The sequence below is a fragment of the Pleurodeles waltl genome, chromosome 2_1, assembly GCF_031143425.1.
Source record: "Pleurodeles waltl isolate 20211129_DDA chromosome 2_1, aPleWal1.hap1.20221129, whole genome shotgun sequence".
NCBI classification, from domain to species: domain Eukaryota; kingdom Metazoa; phylum Chordata; class Amphibia; order Caudata; family Salamandridae; genus Pleurodeles; species Pleurodeles waltl.
In genome coordinates this window covers 28,666,202-28,683,882 of record NC_090438.1, presented here as the reverse complement: position 1 = coordinate 28,683,882, position 17,681 = coordinate 28,666,202, and the positions used below count along the sequence as shown (strand labels likewise).

Sequence of the window (17,681 nt, the reverse complement as noted above, 5' to 3'; positions counted from 1 at the left end):
TTGTTAGTTTTAAGATGAGTTTCCATTCGAAAGGTGATGGTCTTTCTCATGGTTTTCTGTCTAGAGATTGAGCTACAGTTACTGATGACTTCTAATTGTGGGACACACAAGAATGCCTTTCTTTGAATGACTATCTTAGGAAGGGTGTAATTGAATCATCTATGTTGCATGTGCACTCCTTGGGTGGGGCTAAGACTGCAGGGCATCCTGCAGGAGAAGGTCCAAATGATGGGCATTAGAGTCGAGACAAAGAGTGAGAGAAACAAATGAAGAGGGAACGAAATTGGGCTATGTGTTTCCCTAACATACACTCTGTCTGCTGGTACGTTTCAGTCACAGACTATTGTAGGGGTGATGTATCTTCTCTTGCCTTCAAGATGTACTGGACTGGGAGAAAGAGAAACTATTCAAAGGAATGTGACTTAGTACTCAGCCTGTAAATATTTTCTGTTGTTTTCTGTTTCCTGATTGCGCCAGGTGGGCTCTAGAGTATCTGATCTTCTGTGTAGAATATCTGGATTGTCATCAGTCATCCTGACTTCTGTATCTGACTTGATTGCTGAAGTGCCCCGCTGCCCATATGGGCCCAGTCTGCATCACTCGAGCCTTCTCCCACCTGTCTTGCATGCAGAATCGCCGGGCACAGGAAAGAAAGCCTCTAAGGCTACGGAAATGAATGGGAATCAGTTGTTAATGGATAACAGTCACCAGGCCTCGAGCGGTTTTAATGGAGCGGAGCAGACATAAGGCCAAGTCCATCACATGATTTCCTGAATACCTCATTGCTGAGGGCGCAGCACTAGGGATGTTTGATATACCCTTCTGAGAGTGCATTTGATGGGTGTATCTTTATCCATCGAATGTGTGTTAAAAGAAGAGCGCAAAAGCTTGTGTTTCTGCCCGCTCAAATTTCTGGTAGTGGCATAATTGCAGCTGCTTTCACTGCTGCATCAGTTGCTGGCTTCAGCTCTCCCATACTGACTGAAACTGTATTTAATGATGGAATGTGTTTTCAGGGGGACTGGAGATTGCGGAATCTCATGAAAGAACTGCCAGAGTAGTAGAGAAGAATGAGCCTGAGAGGTAGAATGCCTATAGCATTGATTTTATATGTAAACATCAGTGGAGAGAGATGGACCAACCTAAAGTTGAAGCATTCATCACCCAGTGGCCGTTGGGCCCACTCTGAGCTGGTGAAAGTGGACAATGTATGCAAGTGGCTGACACTCACCCTTCACAGAGCAACGACCAGCAGCACTTACCTAGCTGCTTGCTCTCCTATTGACTGGAGTTACAACCACAGATTCTTACCTCTGGTTGGCAAGCTTTTAAATCATTCAGCATTTTGCTTTTTTGGCCAGCTGAGCAGAAATCTGATTTAGAAAGTAACTAATTCCTGTATACTGTAGGTGTCTGTATATTAACCAACTGATCTTGAAGGTTTTTCCAGTGGCCAGTTTATCCACTGGACTCAAATGTCACCAGATAACAGTGGGATCTGGACTTTATGGTTGGCACTAACTACACTTTAAAATGTGGTACTAGCTATTGGACAGGTCATCTATCGTTGCACCTACTTACACCTAACTATTGGCAAAGAATATGTACATCTTACAGTATAATACCTGCCAACTCGAGGCAAGGGTTGTAAATGTGCTGTGGAAAGTGTCCTGTACCTTAGGCAATGTTTTTTCTCTGTTTCTGATGAATTGGGCTTAGGGGGACTTGTGACACCATATTCCTTTAATGCGTCATCGTAGATCTTCAATCTGATGTTGTGATTGTCTCTTCTGCATTTTAACCTCTTCTCTCACTTTTTGTACTAGAGCTGGGACAAAATAAACCACTGCGTGATACTAGCAATGGACCTACAAAAAAGCCTGAAAAAAGTCGTCCGAAAGCCAAGTCTCTTCCGAAGGAAGACGTTGAGTACAGTCCGCCGCTTCCACTGTGGTCTCCTCCCCCAGTCAAAGGCATCAGTGACATAGTGCCACCTTCTACTCAGACACGGTAGGTTGCTTTTCTTTCTCAATGTTAAGCTTTTGAAGAGATTTTCTTGGTATTGGTAATTGCTTACTACAGCTCTTGTGCTGTGTGGGTTCTTAAACCCTAACCTCTTATTTTAGTCCCTCCTTGAAAGGATAGGAGTGCAAAAGTCCTGTGACTTCCATACTGGGATGCTCATGCCCCTTATTATTGAGGGGCCAGTTGGAAAGTCAGATTCTAGTATCCTATTAAATTGCATCTCACCTGCGCTATTCTAAACAAAATTTCCTCAATTGTGTGGCGCAGCAAAAAGCAGCGGCGTGGCAAAGTGTGGCCAGGGACGGGGTGTTGTTGTCCCTGATGTGCATTTGTGAAGTGCCTGGCCTTATGCATCACCCACCTCACGAATTGTCTTCCCTCATGAGGGCGAAGAGCTTCAGAGAAGCTGTTTGTGTAGTGGACCGGGGTGCCATGCTGGAACCATAGATTTTTGCACGTTTAGAGGCAGCACTAGAGCAATATTGTCCCACGACCTCCACAATATTCTTCTAGATAGTTATTTTATGCATAGGTCCAGTGCTGAAGCTTTATTTATGTTTGTTGTGATCGCTACCAAAGTCCTCTGATGAGAGAACTACCTGCCGTTTGAGATAAGCTGCCTCCTCCGTGTGTTACTGGATAGCGAAGGGCTACTAATATATATCTGTCAAGATGGAGCTCCTGTAATTCTTTTTATTCGCTGCTTTCAGGACTATTATCCAATCTCCTTTCATGCTCTCTTAATGCAACCAACGCTTACACCCTTAGAGTTCATTTCCTTAACGATAGCCTTTTCTCTTTGCAATGCCTGCTCAACCTTCACAAGTGCCCCCCTACTGACTTTGGGCCTGATTTAGATCTTGGCAGATGAGTTACTCCATCACAATGGTGATGGGTATTCTATCCACCCAAATATAAATCCCACAGGACATAAGGGGATTTATATTTCAGCGGACGGGACATCCAGCACTGCTGTGACGGAGTAACTCGTCTGCAAATATCTAAATTAGGCCCTTAGAGTGGTATCCTAATGAAGTAGGAGTGCTGCAGCTCCTACACCTCTCCTCTCACCTCTTCGTATGCTTTAGAAAATGTCCAACTTCACCATCTGCAGCTTGTTCTGTCTTCCAGGTTCTCTGTTTCGAAGCCACTCCATTCGACACCAGAGGCTCTCACTACACCTCTCTCATCAATTTCCCATTGCAGGATTTTAATCTGTCCATGGCCTATCACTCCGGCCTCTGTCTTTTTCAGGTCAGCACTCTGTAGTAGCCTGTTGAGCACACTGTGCTTGACTGTCATGACTGATTACAAAACCTACATTTTGAGAAATATATCTCGCACTGCATGTCCTTGTCTCTGCTTTTACAAGATTCTTGTCTTTCTCCATTCAGGCATTTACATCATGCCATCTCGCCACCATCTTTCTAAAACTTATACTTGAGAGCTTAAGGAATATTCATGATATGCCACCTCTTGATCGCCAGTCTCCTTGCTAGAATGCTTTGGGACAGGCTATAGTGAATGCTCTGAGGACCATTATGCATGGTGTCTTATGGACTACTATGGATCCTGCATTTAGTGACCTTTGTGCTGTGACATGGCCCTAGGCAACAAGCCAGTTATCCACAAAATTACTCACTCGTTGCTGTAACGTAGTCCTGGGATATATTGTTCATGACCTTCTCTACCTAATGGGAGTCAATGATCCATTGCTGCATTCCAGTTCATTGTTAGTTGTCAACCTTGGCTTAGTGTTTGTTTGAGATGCCGAACACAATGTTTAGAATAATAAAAGGCAGGTGTACAGTAGGAGGATCTGCAGATGGGGGCTTCATGTGACCAAGACACATGAACACTGCATGTTGTCATATAGTTTTCAGCCACATCATCATCCTGATGTATGAATGTGGCTGGAGGTTCTAATGCTCTTTACAGAATCCAGGATGCCAATTATTGAAGGTAAATCTGAACTGTACTTCTCGAGCACCCTTTCCAAGATCCTCGGCCTCTGCTCTAATGCCTCCTTCCTTCCTCTGAATGATGAGTAAAAACACCTTATAATGATGAAGACTGTCTGGAGAGCTCATTGTAGATTTGAAACATGGCTGAATTTGTCAGTAATGAATTCTTGGCATCCAGATAATGGTTTGGCAGCATGTGCCCACACAGGAATTGAAGCTGCCCAGCCATTATCACAGGTTACTAAACTTTTGGTGGTGTTCACCATGCAAGGATCTTTGTGCGATCAAGTGTCTCTTCAGCAATGTTTTGGGGATGCCAATATAACTATGAATTTGAAGTCCTTACATGTATGGGGTTAAGGCTCAAATGTAATCTGAATGTGTATGTCCCATTGTGGTCAAAGTGTGCTGTAATCTGTGGTCTAGTTGCTAAATGTTGTGATTTGGAACCTGGATGCATAAGAATTTCAGTGTCCGCACTCAACTGAGGAGAGTGATCCTGGGAAATTCATATTTCTCTTCTCTGTTCTAACCCAGAGCATCTACACAGTGAATTGTAATATAGGATTATGCATTCTTTAAAGCTGAGTTACCCCTTCTCTGTAGGAGCGCTGCTTGTCGTGTCCCCAACTGTTTCCTGCAAGACCTCACAAACTCGACCTCTCCTTACGTGAAGAACTTTAAGCAGAAGAAGCATGAGTTAACCCAGAGACTCTTCGCCCATTACAACAGCACCATATTTGATTTAAAGGTAATATTGTGCAGTCAGCCATCATTAATACATGCTCAGCTTCGACTCTGTGTTCACTGACCAGATGTCCCTTTCTGTGCTTTAACCCCTCTCTCAAATCACTGCTTGGCTACCTCCAGCCCTTTTCATGACTTTTTTTTTTTCACTTCTGTCCTCTCCTTGATACCAGTCTGCTTTATCAACATGACTTTGTCACAGTTCCCATCTGGACTTTGTTTATCCTGTGGCTAGCTGCATCGTGATTGTAACTTTTGGGAGTTTTGAGAAGAAGTCTAGCAGACCTCGTGCAGTAAGCCTGCTTGTGATGTGGCGATATCGGAGGCACTGCTGCTCTCCATTTGATTGCTTGAGCGGCTCTCCAGGGCGCGCGGTACATAGATGGGTTTGTTTCTACTTATCAGCGGGGTGTTTGGAGCAGTACATAAACTCTGATTGAGTGATGTAGTGGAGAGTGATATAGGTTGGTACTAGAAAATGAGTTTGTAATATGTGTAAGAGAGCAGACACACCAGAGCCTCACTTTACAGATATGACACACGCATGTAATGTACTACAGTTCCACACGGGAGTGGGTCCCAACTGATAGAAAATATATGAAATATACAAGCACCCAGTTATTCACCCGGTCGATCGCATCTGTGTGAAGACCAAGATGCTGGTAATGCGCGAGGTGCCAGTCCGATTAGAGTAGTCGTGCTTGGATCTTCCTGGTACAGGGGTTGGTTTTTAGCACGGTTAAACACTGGAGAGTAGAGCTGCAAAGAGCGCAATCTGTGCATGCGTACCAATCAGAATTGGCTTAGAACAATCCATGGATTCTGATGGATACATCTAACACAGATTCCTCACCTTTAAAGTACCCCCAGGTGCAGGACTGGATCTGTAGGATCCAAAGGATCGACCGCTGACTGCTCAGGACGCCTGCAAAACCGCAACAAAGTAGCAAAGACGACTACTGCAACCTTGTATTGCTTCATCCTGCCGGCTTTCTCGCCTGTTTCCTGGTGGTGCATGCTCTGGGGGTAGCCTGCCTCCTCTCTGCACCAGGAGCTCTGAAGAAATCTCCTACAACCGCAGGCAACAAAAGACTGCATCACCGGTCCTCTGGGTCTCCTCTCAGCACGACGAGCGTGGTCCCTGGAACTCAGCAACTCTGTCCAAGTGACTCTTCAGTCCAGGTTTGGTGGAGGCAAGTCCTTGCCTTCCCACGCTAGACTGCATTGATGGGTACCGCGTGATTTCCAGCTGCTCCGGCTCCTGTGCACTCTTCCAGGATTTCCTTCGTGCACAGCCAAGCCTGGGTCCCCGACACTCTAACCTGCAGTGCACAACCTTCTGAGTTGTCCTCTGGCATCGTGGGACCTTCCTTTTGTGACGTCGGGTGGACTCCGGTTCACTCCTCTTCTAAGTGCCTGTTCCGGTACTTCTGCGGGTGCTGCCTGCTTCTCTGAGGGCTCCCTGACTTGCTGGGCGCCCCCTCTGTCTCCTCATCCAAGTGGCGACATCCTGGGCACAGCAGCATCCAAAAACCCTAACCGCGAACCTTGCAGCTAGCAAGGCTTGTTTGCGGTCTTTTTGCGTGGGAACACCTCTGCAAGTTTCTTCACAACGTGGGACATCCATCCTCCAATTGGGAAGTTCCTAGTCCTCTTCGTTCTTGCAGAACACAAAGCTGCTTCCATCCAGTGGCAGCTTCCTTGCACCCTCAGCTGGCATTTTCTGGGCTCCTGCCCACTCTCAACACTGTCCCGACTCTTGGACTTGGTCCCCTTGTCTTACAGGTACTCAGGTCCGGAAATCCACTGTTGTTGCATTGCTGGTGTTGGTTTTCCTTGCAGAATCCCCCTATCACGATTCTGTGCTCTCTGGGGGTTGTAGGTGCACTTTACACCTACCCTACAGGGTCTTGGGGTGGGCTATTTTCCGAACCCTCACTGTTTTCTTACGGTCCCAGCGACCCTCTACAAGCTCACATAGGTTTGGGGTCCATTTGTGGTTTGCATTCCACTTTTGGAGTATATGGTTTGTGTTGCCCCTATACCTATGTGCTCCTATTGCAATCTACTGTAATTCTACATTGCTTGCATTACTTCCTTTTGCTATTACTGCATAATTTTGGTATTGTGTACATATATCTTGTGTATAGTTGGCATCCTCATACTGAGGGTACTCGCTGAGATACTTTTGGCATATTGTCATAAAAAAAGTAAAGTACCTTTATTTTTAGTATATCTGTGTATTGTGTTTTTCTTATGATATTGTGCATAGGACACCAGTGGTATAGTAGGAGCTTAACATGTCTCCTAGTTCACTTCAGCCTAAGCTGCTCTGCTATAGCTACCTTCTATCAGCCTAAGCTGCTAGAAACACCTCTTCTACACTGATAAGGGATAACTGGACCTGGTACAGAGTGTAAGTACCCCTTGGTACCCACTACAAGATAGGCCAGCCTCCTACAATCTTCAGTTACAGTATCTACCAGTATTCTTCTAAAATATTTTGCTACTTTTAGTATTTTAAGCAAAGTTGGTTGCAGTCACTTGACTGAGAGGCTGCATCCTGGAGGCTGAGTCCACAATAGCTATGAAACTGAGTTTGAAAGGATTACAAAGCACCTTGAGCGTGAATGGAAAGGTCTATTTTCCAGTAGGGTTTATAACTCCAGCTTTGAATGTGATTCTAGCCTTTTCTTCCACTTGCAGCTTCCCGAGAACATGGAGATAATCTGGAATAAGAAGATGAGGAAAACTGCTGGGTATTGCGTCACCGGTCAGAAGAAGCACGGCCTGGAGGTGCAGCGGTACGCCCGCATCGAGCTGTCGGAGAAGGTGTGCGATTCTGCCGGTAAGAACCTGTCCTGTGTGCAGGAGGAGTTTATCACAAAATACCCCAGATCTCTTTTTCTGTAAGGGCCTCTGTTCATGAGTAGATTTCTCTTTAGGGCACATTATAAAGGGGTAGCCAGCAAGTGAGGATCAATCCCTGAAGATTCTGCCTTTCATCACCAAAGGGCGACGTAGGAACATCTTAAATGTCTGTGGTAACACCACACTTCATGAAGCACGAGGAGGAAAGCACTGAAATCAGCTCTTTCAGCCTGAGAAAACCTCACACGTGGCATGTATGGCAAATGTACTGTTTTTGGCGACATCCATACTGTATGAAACAAATGTCCATTTTGCGTACACCTCCACCATACTGCATGCTTCTCCAGAACTGTCCCGAGCTGGAAAAATGCAGGTATTCCTTAATCTCTTCCTTGATAGGTCCTAGATTTCCCTCCTAACTCAGCTTTGGTTTCAGCAAGCGTCCACGTTGTTAAGGCTGTCGAGAGGTACTTGCTAGAAATTCTTTTCCATTCACGGTTTGAAGAGTATTAAGTTACGAACCAGATGCTGCCAGAATCCAGGCGAGCCCTAGAAGAACAACTTCATTGTATGTGTGGGGTATAATTAGATGTAAAAATACCTCCTGTGACTGTCTCAAGCTGAGGGCATCTGTTTGAAGGGGTAAACTGGAGCGGGCGGCCTGCCAGGGTGAGTGTATGCAGAAGGTTGCACAAGAGCCTTTGCTTATGGCCTAGCATCTTGGAGAAGGGAGTCTATTTGATGGTGGGGGGAGTGAGGGGTCTTAATGAAGGTTTTGCCAGGCTAGTGGGTATAGTCTGTAAGCTGGCAGTCTTAGAGATGCCTCTGATAACAAGTGGTTTCTATTGCACACTTCTCTTCTAACCAAAACCAGGTGGCTCTCCTAGTTGTAAAAGATTAGCTCTACAGCACTTTTACAAGTAGTCAGAATCCTATGGCTTCCTTGAAGCTCTAGCACCACACGTTGAAGTGTACATGTTTGATGTTATTTATTCTACAAGCCGCTCACTCACATTGGAGGAAAACTGGTCCGCTGAAGGGAGCTATCTGACCAGCATTTGCATCCAGTCAGTTTGCTGTGCTTTTTCAACAAGTTCCATTTCAGATGTTACCAACATGTTAACTGCACAGCTATGGTGCAATGAACAAACCTCTTTAAACATGCAGTCCTTTGTTTTTAGACCGTAAGTGCATTATACAATGTCACCATTATACAATCTATAGCTTTAATGGTGAACTTTTTCCACCTGCCCTCTGAGTCACCAGTTGATCATTTCTCCTGACCACAATGAAATGTGCTGATTGCCTCCTACGTGGGTGCAGACAGAACATGCCTTCTACTTCTGTTACTTTTTACCTGCAGTGTGAAACTAAAGTCTTGTGGACCCCAAAGTTTAATGATCAGGCTAGTAGTTTCCTACCTTTATCAGCTGATGTTTGGGGAAAACACAGTGGGCTGCCAACTTCAGGATCTCCTATAGACCCCAGTGCCTTTCTCCATACGGCTGGGTTCAGGTCCCAATAAACGACAGAAGGTGACCGGGTGAGCTGAGGTTTTGAAGCTGGGTTCATGCTGCGCTGCTGGTTAACATTGACTCCCTACAACACTGTGCATCGTGGAGTTTGATAGCTCTCTGATTAGACTTTCATGCGTCTTGAATGCAGAATCTGCCTCCATCAGTTGGTTTTCCTCTTTAAGTGGTAGAACCAAACATGTAAAAGAGGGCCCCTATCAATGCTGAATCCGTCCGCCACCTCTGGGGTACCACTGGGTTCTTCCCTCACCAGCTTCAGTGTTCACCTGGTCAACTGAATGGAATCGAAACAAAACTGAATGTATCCTATTCGGCCAGAATGGTGATGGCTGACATAATGATGCTTCTGTTATTAGAGTTTGAGCCCAGACCTGCCAAAAAGGTAAATAAAAAAAATAAATAAACAATTTTAAAATAAAGATCTTTTATTTATTCACGTCGATCTAGATGATCAAGTCAGCACAGTGGTTCACATCTGTTTGTCACTTTAGCGCTCTAAAATCAGAGCTACCTTTTTACCGCTGCCCCATAAGAACTTAGTGCTGAGTGTAGCGGTTAAATCTCATCTTCACTGAGCTATACACACTTAGGGCCGAAAATACTGATTCATAGGCTTTGAGTAGCGCAAAAGGTGCTTTCTTGCTAGCCTGTGACCTCCACTGCCGGCCGAGCAACTCTGAACCAAGGATGTCCCTTTATTGGTTGTTCATCCAAGATCCGTTGCATGTTTAAAATTACGCATCTTCTGTTTAGATGCATGCTCGACTGGCTTCTGTCTACCGTGCATCACAAAGCAGCTGCTATCGTTCACCACAATTGCTGAGAAGCAGCACCCCAGGCTTTAAATGTGTGTTTACAAAACCCTCCTGGGCCACATCCACTCCTGCAGCAGCCTGTCCAGCTTCTGGCAGCGACTCACCCTTTTCCAACCTGCAGTGTCTAGAGACTTTCCTGAGTGAGATTGTGCTATATAAATGTACTGAATCAGTTAGTCAAGGCCTCCTCAAAGATGGTCCCCTTTTGGGCGTCTGCTGTAGCATTTACGAAAGGACATGTTGAGAAATGTCCTTGGCTAGACCAACTATGCCTGCATCATCCCATCTTGTAGATGCTTCCATCAGTCCAGAAGGGGGTCTTAAATGTACAGGTTAATCTCTGACAATTCCTGAACTCCTAGTTGTAGGAAAGTACCATCTTGCCTGGCATGTTACCCCCATTTTTCACTGTATATATGTTGTTTTAGTTGTATGTGTCACTGGGACCCTGTTCTCCAGGGCCCCAGTGCTCATAAGTGTGCCTGAATGTGTTACCTGTGTAGTGACTAACTGTCTCACTGAGGCTCTGCTAATCAGAACCTCAGTGGTTATGCTCTCTCATTTCTTTCAAATTGTCACTAACAGGCTAGTGACCAATTTTACCAATTTACATTGGCTTACTGTGTAGGAAGTTGGCTCTGTATGTGCTATTTCAAAGTAAGGAATAGCATGCACAGAGTCCAAGGGTTCCCCTTAGAGGTAAAATAGTGGTAAAAATAGATAATACTAATGCTCTATTTTGTGGTAGTGTGGTCGAGCAGTAGGCTTATCCAAGGAGTAGTGTTAAGCATTTGTTGTACATACACATAGGCAATAAATGAGGTACACACACTCAGAGACAAATCCAGCCAATAGGTTTTTATATAGAAAAATATCTTTTCTTAGTTTATTTTAAGAACCACAGGTTCAAATTCTACATGTAATATCTCATTCGAAAGGTATTGCAGGTAAGTACTTTAGGAACTTCAAATCATCAAAATTGCATGTATACTTTTCAAGTTATTCACAAATAGCTGTTTTAAAAGTGGACACTTAGTGCAATTTTCACAGTTCCTAGGGGAGGTAAGTATTTGTTAGGTTAACCAGGTAAGTAAGACACTTACAGGGCTTAGTTCTTGGTCCAAGGTAGCCCACCGTTGGGGGTTCAGAGCAACCCCAAAGTCACCACACCAGCAGCTCAGGGCCGGTCAGGTGCAGAGTTCAAAGTGGTGCCCAAAACACATAGGCTAGAATGGAGAGAAGGGGGTGCCCCGGTTCCGGTCTGCTTGCAGGTAAGTACCCGCGTCTTCGGAGGGCAGACCAGGGGGGTTTTGTAGGGCACCGGGGGGGGACACAAGCCCACACAGAAATTTCACCCTCAGCGGCGCGGGGGCGGCCGGGTGCAGTGTAGAAACAAGCGTCGGGTTCGCAATGTTAGTCTATGAGAGATCTCGGGATCTCTTCAGCGCTGCAGGCAGGCAAGGGGGGGGTTCCTCGGGGAAACCTCCACTTGGGCAAGGGAGAGGGACTCCTGGGGGTCACTTCTCCAGTGAAAGTCCGGTCCTTCAGGTCCTGGGGGCTGCGGGTGCAGGGTCTCTCCCAGGCGTCGGGACTTTAGGTTCAAAGAATCGCGGTCAGGGGAAGCCTCGGGATTCCCTCTGCAGGCGGCGCTGTGGGGGCTCAGGGGGGACAGGTTTTGGTACTCACAGTATCAGAGTAGTCCTGGGGTCCCTCCTGAGGTGTTGGATCGCCACCAGCCGAGTCGGGGTCGCCGGGTGCAGTGTTGCAAGTCTCACGCTTCTTGCGGGGAGCTTGCAGGGTTCTTTAAAGCTGCTGGAAACAAAGTTGCAGCTTTTCTTGGAGCAGGTCCGCTGTCCTCGGGAGTTTCTTGTCTTTTCGAAGCAGGGGCAGTCCTCAGAGGATGTCGAGGTCGCTGGTCCCTTTGGAAGGCGTCGCTGGAGCAGGATCTTTGGAAGGCAGGAGACAGGCCGGTGAGTTTCTGGAGCCAAGGCAGTTGTCGTCTTCTGGTCTTCCTCTGCAGGGGTTTTCAGCTAGGCAGTCCTTCTTCTTGTAGTTGCAGGAATCTAATTTTCTAGGGTTCAGGGTAGCCCTTAAATACTAAATTTAAGGGCGTGTTTAGGTCTGGGGGGTTAGTAGCCAATGGCTACTAGCCCTGAGGGTGGGTACACCCTTTTTTGTGCCTCCTCCCAAGGGGAGGGGGTCACAATCCTAACCCTATTGGGGGAATCCTCCATCTGCAAGATGGAGGATTTCTAAAAGTAAGAGTCACTTCAGCTCAGGACACCTTAGGGGCTGTCCTGACTGGCCAGTGACTCCTCCTTGTTGCTTTCTTTGTTCCCTCCAGCCTTGCCGCCAAAAGTGGGGGCCGTGGCCGGAGGGGGCGGGCAACTCCACTAAGCTGGAGTGCCCTGCTGGGCTGTGACAAAGGGGTGAGCCTTTGAGGCTCACCGCCAGGTGTTACAGCTCCTGCCTGGGGGAGGTGTTAGCATCTCCACCCAGTGCAGGCTTTGTTACTGGCCTCAGAGTGACAAAGGCACTCTCCCCATGGGGCCAGCAACATGTCTCTAGTGTGGCAGGCTGCTGGAACCAGTCAGCCTACACAGCTAGTTGGTTAAGTTTCAGGGGGCACCTCTAAGGTGCCCTCTGTGGTGTATTTTACAATAAAATGTACACTGGCATCAGTGTGCATTTATTGTGCTGAGAAGTTTGACACCAAACTTCCCAGTTTTCAGTGTAGCCATTATGGTGCTGTGGAGTTCGTGTTTGACAGACTCCCAGACCATATACTCTTATGGCTACCCTGCACTTACAATGTCTAAGGTTTTGTTTAGACACTGTAGGGGTACCATGCTCATGCACTGGTACCCTCACCTATGGTATAGTGCACCCTGCCTTAGGGCTGTAAGGCCTGCTAGAGGGGTGTCTTACCTATACTGCATAGGCAGTGAGAGGCTGGCATGGCACCCTGAGGGGAGTGCCATGTCGACTTACTCATTTTGTTCTCACTAGCACACACAGGCTTGTAAGCAGTGTGTCTGTGCTGAGTGAGGGGTCTCTAGGGTGGCATAAGACATGCTGCAGCCCTTAGAGACCTTCCTTGGCATCAGGGCCCTTGGTACTAGAAGTACCAGTTACAGGGGACTTATCTGAATGCCAGGGTGTGCCAATTGTGGATACAATGGTACATTTTAGGTGAAGGAACACTGGTGCTGGGGCCTGGTTAGCAGGGTCCCAGCACACTTCTCAGTCAAGTCAGCATCAGTATCAGGCAAAAAGTGGGGGGTAACTGCAACAGGGAGCCATTTCTTTACACACTGGAACACCCTTATAATTCCCTAGTATATGGTACTGAGGTACCCAGGGTATTGGGGTTCCAGGAGATCCCTATGGGCTGCAGCATTTCTTTTGCCACCCATAGGGAGCTCTGACAATTCTTACACAGGCCTGCCACTGCAGCCTGAGTGAAATAACGTCCACGTTATTTCACAGCCATTTTACACTGCACTTAAGTAACTTATAAGTCACCTATATGTCTAACCTTTACCTGGTAAAGGTTAGGTGCAAAGTTACTTAGTGTGAGGGCACCCTGGCACTAGCCAAGGTGCCCCCACATTGTTCAGAGCCAATTCACTGAACTTTGTGAGTGCGGGGACACCATTACACGCGTGCACTACATATAGGTCACTACCTATATGTAGCTTCACAATGGTAACTCCGAATATGGCCATGTAACATGTCTAAGATCATGGAATTGCCCCCTCTATGCCATCCTGGCATTGTTGGCACAATTCCATGATCCCAGTGGTCTGTAGCACAGACCCTGGTACTGCCAAACTGCCTTTCCTGGGGTTTCGCTGCTGCTGCTGCCAACCCCTCAGACAGGTTTCTGCCCCCCTGGGGTCAAGCCAGGCTTGTCCCAGGATGGCAGAACAAAGGACTTCCTCTGAGAGAGGGTGTTACACCCTCTCCCTTTGGAAAATGGTGTGAAGGCAGGGGAGGAGTAGCCTCCCCCAGCCTCTGGAAATGCTTTCTTGGGCACAGATGTGCCCAATTCTGCATAAGCCAGTCTACACCGGTTCAGGGACCCCTTAGCCCTGCTCTGGTGCGAAACTGGACAAAGGAAAGGGGAGTGACCACTCCCCTGACCTGCACCTCCCCTGGGAGGTGTCCAGAGCTCCTCCAGTGTGCTCCAGACCTCTGCCATCTTGGAAATAGAGGTGCTGCTGGCACACTGGACTGCTCTGAGTGGCCAGTGCCACCAGGTGACGTCAGAGACTCCTTCTGATAGGCTCCTTCAGGTGTTAGTAGCCTATCCTCTCTCCTAGGTAGCCAAACCCTCTTTTCCTGCTATTTAGGGTCTCTGTCTCTGGGGAAACTTTAGATAACGAATGCAAGAGCTCATCAGAGTTCCTCTGCATCTCTCTCTTCACCTTCTGCCAAGGAATCGACTGCTGACCGCGCTGGAAGCCTGCAACACTGCAACAAAGTAGCAAAGACGACTACTGCAACTCTGTAACGCTGATCCTGCCGCCTTCTCGACTCTTTTCCTGGTGGTGCATGCTGTGGGGGTAGTCTGCCTCCTCTCTGCACTAGAAGCTCCGAAGAAATCTCCCGTGGGTCGACGGAATCTTCCCCCTGCAACCGCAGGCACCAAAAAGCTGCATTACCGGTCCCTTGGGTCTCCTCTCAGCACGACGAGCGAAGTCCCTCGAATCCAGCAACTGTGTCCAAGTGGCACCCACAGTCCAGTGACTCTTCAGTCCAAGTTTGGTGGAGGTAAGTCCTTGCCTCACCTCGATAGACTGCATTGCTGGGAACCGCGACTTTTGCAGCTACTCCGGCCCCTGTGCACTTCCGGCGGAAATCCTTTGTGCACAGCCAAGCCTGGGTCCACGGCACTCTAACCTGCATTGCACGACTTTCTAAGTTGGTCTCCGGCGACGTGGGACTCCTTTGTGTAACTTCGGGTGAGCACCGTTTCACGCATCCTCGTAGTGCCTGTTTCTGGCACTTCTCTGGGTGCTACCTGCTGCTGAGAGGGCTCCTTGTCTTGCTCGACGCCCCTCTACCTCCTGGTCCAATTTGCGACCTCCTGGTCCCTCCTGGGCCACAGCAGCATCCAAAAACGCTAACCGCACGATTTGCAGCTAGCAAGGCTTGTTGGCGTTCTTTCGGCGGGAAAACACTTCTGCACGACTCTCCACGGCGAGAGGGATCCATCCACCAAAGGGGAAGTCTCTAGCCCTTTTCGTTCCTGCAGAAACCTCAGCTTCTGTCCAGTAGAAGCTTCTTTGCACCCCCAGCTGGCATTTCCTGGGCATATGCCCATCTCCGACTTGCTTGTGACTTTTGGACTTGGTCCCCTTGTTCCACAGGTACCCTAGATTGGAAATCCATCGTTGTTGCATTGTTGGTTTGTGTCTTTCCTGCATTATTCCTCTATCACGACTTCTATGTCCTTGGGGGAACTTTAGTGCACTTTGCACTCACTTTTCAGGGTCTTGGGGAGGGCTATTTTTCTAACTCTCACTATTTTCTAATAGTCCCAGCGACCCTCTACAAGGTCACATAGGTTTGGGGTCCATTCGTGGTTTGCATTCCACTTTTGGAGTATATGGTTTGTGTTGCCCCTATCCCTATGTTTCCCCATTGCATCCTATTGTAACTATACATTGTTTGCACTGTTTTCTAAGACTATACTGCATATTTTTGGTATTGTGTACATATATCTTGTGTATATTTCCTATCCTCTCACTGAGGGTACACTCTAAGATACTTTGGCATATTGTCATAAAAATAAAGTATCTTTATTTTTAGTATAATTGTGTATTGTGTTTTCTTATGATATTGTGCAAGTGACACTTGTGGTACTGTAGTAGCTTCACACGTCTCCTAGTTCAGCCTAAGCTGCTCTGCTAAGCTACCATTATCTATCAGCCTAAGCTGCTAGACACCCTATACACTAATAAGGGATAACTGGGCCTGGTGCAAGGTGCAAGTACCCCTTGGTACTCACTACAAGCCAGTCCAGCCTCCTACACTAGTGAGCAGCAGTGAGGGATGTTTTGGTAAAATCGTGGGACAGTGCACTCAAACGTGTTTTAGACCGGACTACTGAAAGTCTGTTGGTTTCTTATACCAGTGGTAGACTCAGACACTTGTATGATGATCTCAGCTCATCTCACAAGGGCTCTGTAGTACAATAATTGGTTTCATTGTATTGGTCTCCTGTCTTGTGCCAGTTTTGTATAGAATTTTGACCTGAACTGAACCTGTGTGTTGTGCCCTTTTTCCACAGATCGCCTGCGGGATACCCTCATTCACGAGATTTGCCACGCGGCTACTTGGCTGATCAATGCAGTGCGGGACGGACATGGGCAGTTTTGGAGATGTTATGCTAAGAAGTCAACTGTCATTCATCCAGAGCTACCAATGGTCACCCGCTGTCACTCCTATGAAATCAACTACAAGTTTACTTATCAGTGCACCCGCTGTACCACTACGTGAGTGTCCTCGCTGCTGCTCAGCGTGTGTGTGTGTGTGTGTGTGTGTGTGTGTGTGTGTGTGTGTGTGTGTGTGTACGTGCATGTGTGCGCCTTTCCCTAGCACTCAAAACCTTGTGTGTCTCAATCTCTCTGTCCGCTGTCATCCACAGTCTGCTCACATTGCTCTGAGCTTCACCTGGCTATGCCTGTTGCTTGTGGTACCCGTTTGACCTGTGCGTGCCCTATATTATTTTTGCCTCATGCTTTCTGCCTTACAACTTCAAGGACATAATCTATAGATGAAGCAAACCCTTTGTGGAAGCCAGAAGAGTTTCCCTTTCCGAGGAATTGATCTACATCCACCCTCACAGGTGGGCTGAGCTGCAATCACTGGATACTATTTGCAAAAGAGATCTAGAGGGAGAAAAAATAAGGACACTCCGAGTTCTGTGAAACATTCCAGGCCCCTGTCCAGACCGGGAACTAAAGGATTGTTGTTTGTTAGCCTGCTGACTAATAGCAGCAGATGCCGCAGGAGATTGGGCAGCATGAGCTGCCGAATTAGTCGTCTGTCAGTCCTTAAACACAAACTTGCTTGATCAAGTGCTTAAACCATTTGGCAAGCAAAGGCAGATGCCACTCTGTCTGCCCATAGGAGGCACTGGCATGTATGTTCATCTCAGCTGTTGCTGCTGGGAGAAAGAGACTGCATTTCAGCCTGTATACCTGCTCTAAGGAAGGAAAGTAAATGCCTGTGGAGTCATGCGAGTGTTCCTTGCTGAAGCCTGCTTATTATATCTGTTGTGCTTTGTCTGTTGTGCTTGTTAACTCACCCCAGTGGATGTTTGACTCATTTTGCGGTGTATTTTGGGTTATTTGGTGTACGTTTAAACTAACCCAGATTAGAAATTATATAAATTGGGTTGTAAGATTGATAGACTGCTCCCTATTTATTTATTTTTTTAAAAGAGTTAAGCAGACCTGGATCTGTATTGAAGTGGTGGGAGGTAATAAAGGAGCGGTGTATGGCAGAAGAGGAGAAAGCGGGGGGATTCTGAGTATTACTCAACACTGTACACTGAAGACCCTATCGCCCATCAGGATACAGGTATATCTAAGTCCAGCAGCTTTCTGAAAATCACAAGTGCAGAAAATGAACTAGAATGGCCAATAGTTGTATTTATATAGCAGTTAGTACTCCTGACCAGGCGTTGAAATGCTTTTCGGAGAGTAGCACGC

General features: G+C 47.1%; 1 protein-coding gene across 3 annotated transcripts in view; it reads left to right on the top strand.

The window, feature by feature from the left end:
* Positions 1-17,681, top strand: part of GCNA (germ cell nuclear acidic peptidase) — an 87,533-nt gene that overhangs the window by 67,752 nt on the left and 2,100 nt on the right. For all 3 annotated transcript variants that reach the window (XM_069208975.1, XM_069208993.1, XM_069208983.1), the window contains exons 8-11: positions 1,827-2,010; positions 4,596-4,740; positions 7,443-7,584; positions 16,256-16,460. In XM_069208975.1, the coding sequence (XP_069065076.1) occupies positions 1,827-2,010; positions 4,596-4,740; positions 7,443-7,584; positions 16,256-16,460 (676 nt within the window). The remainder of the gene's footprint in view (positions 1-1,826; positions 2,011-4,595; positions 4,741-7,442; positions 7,585-16,255; positions 16,461-17,681) is intronic.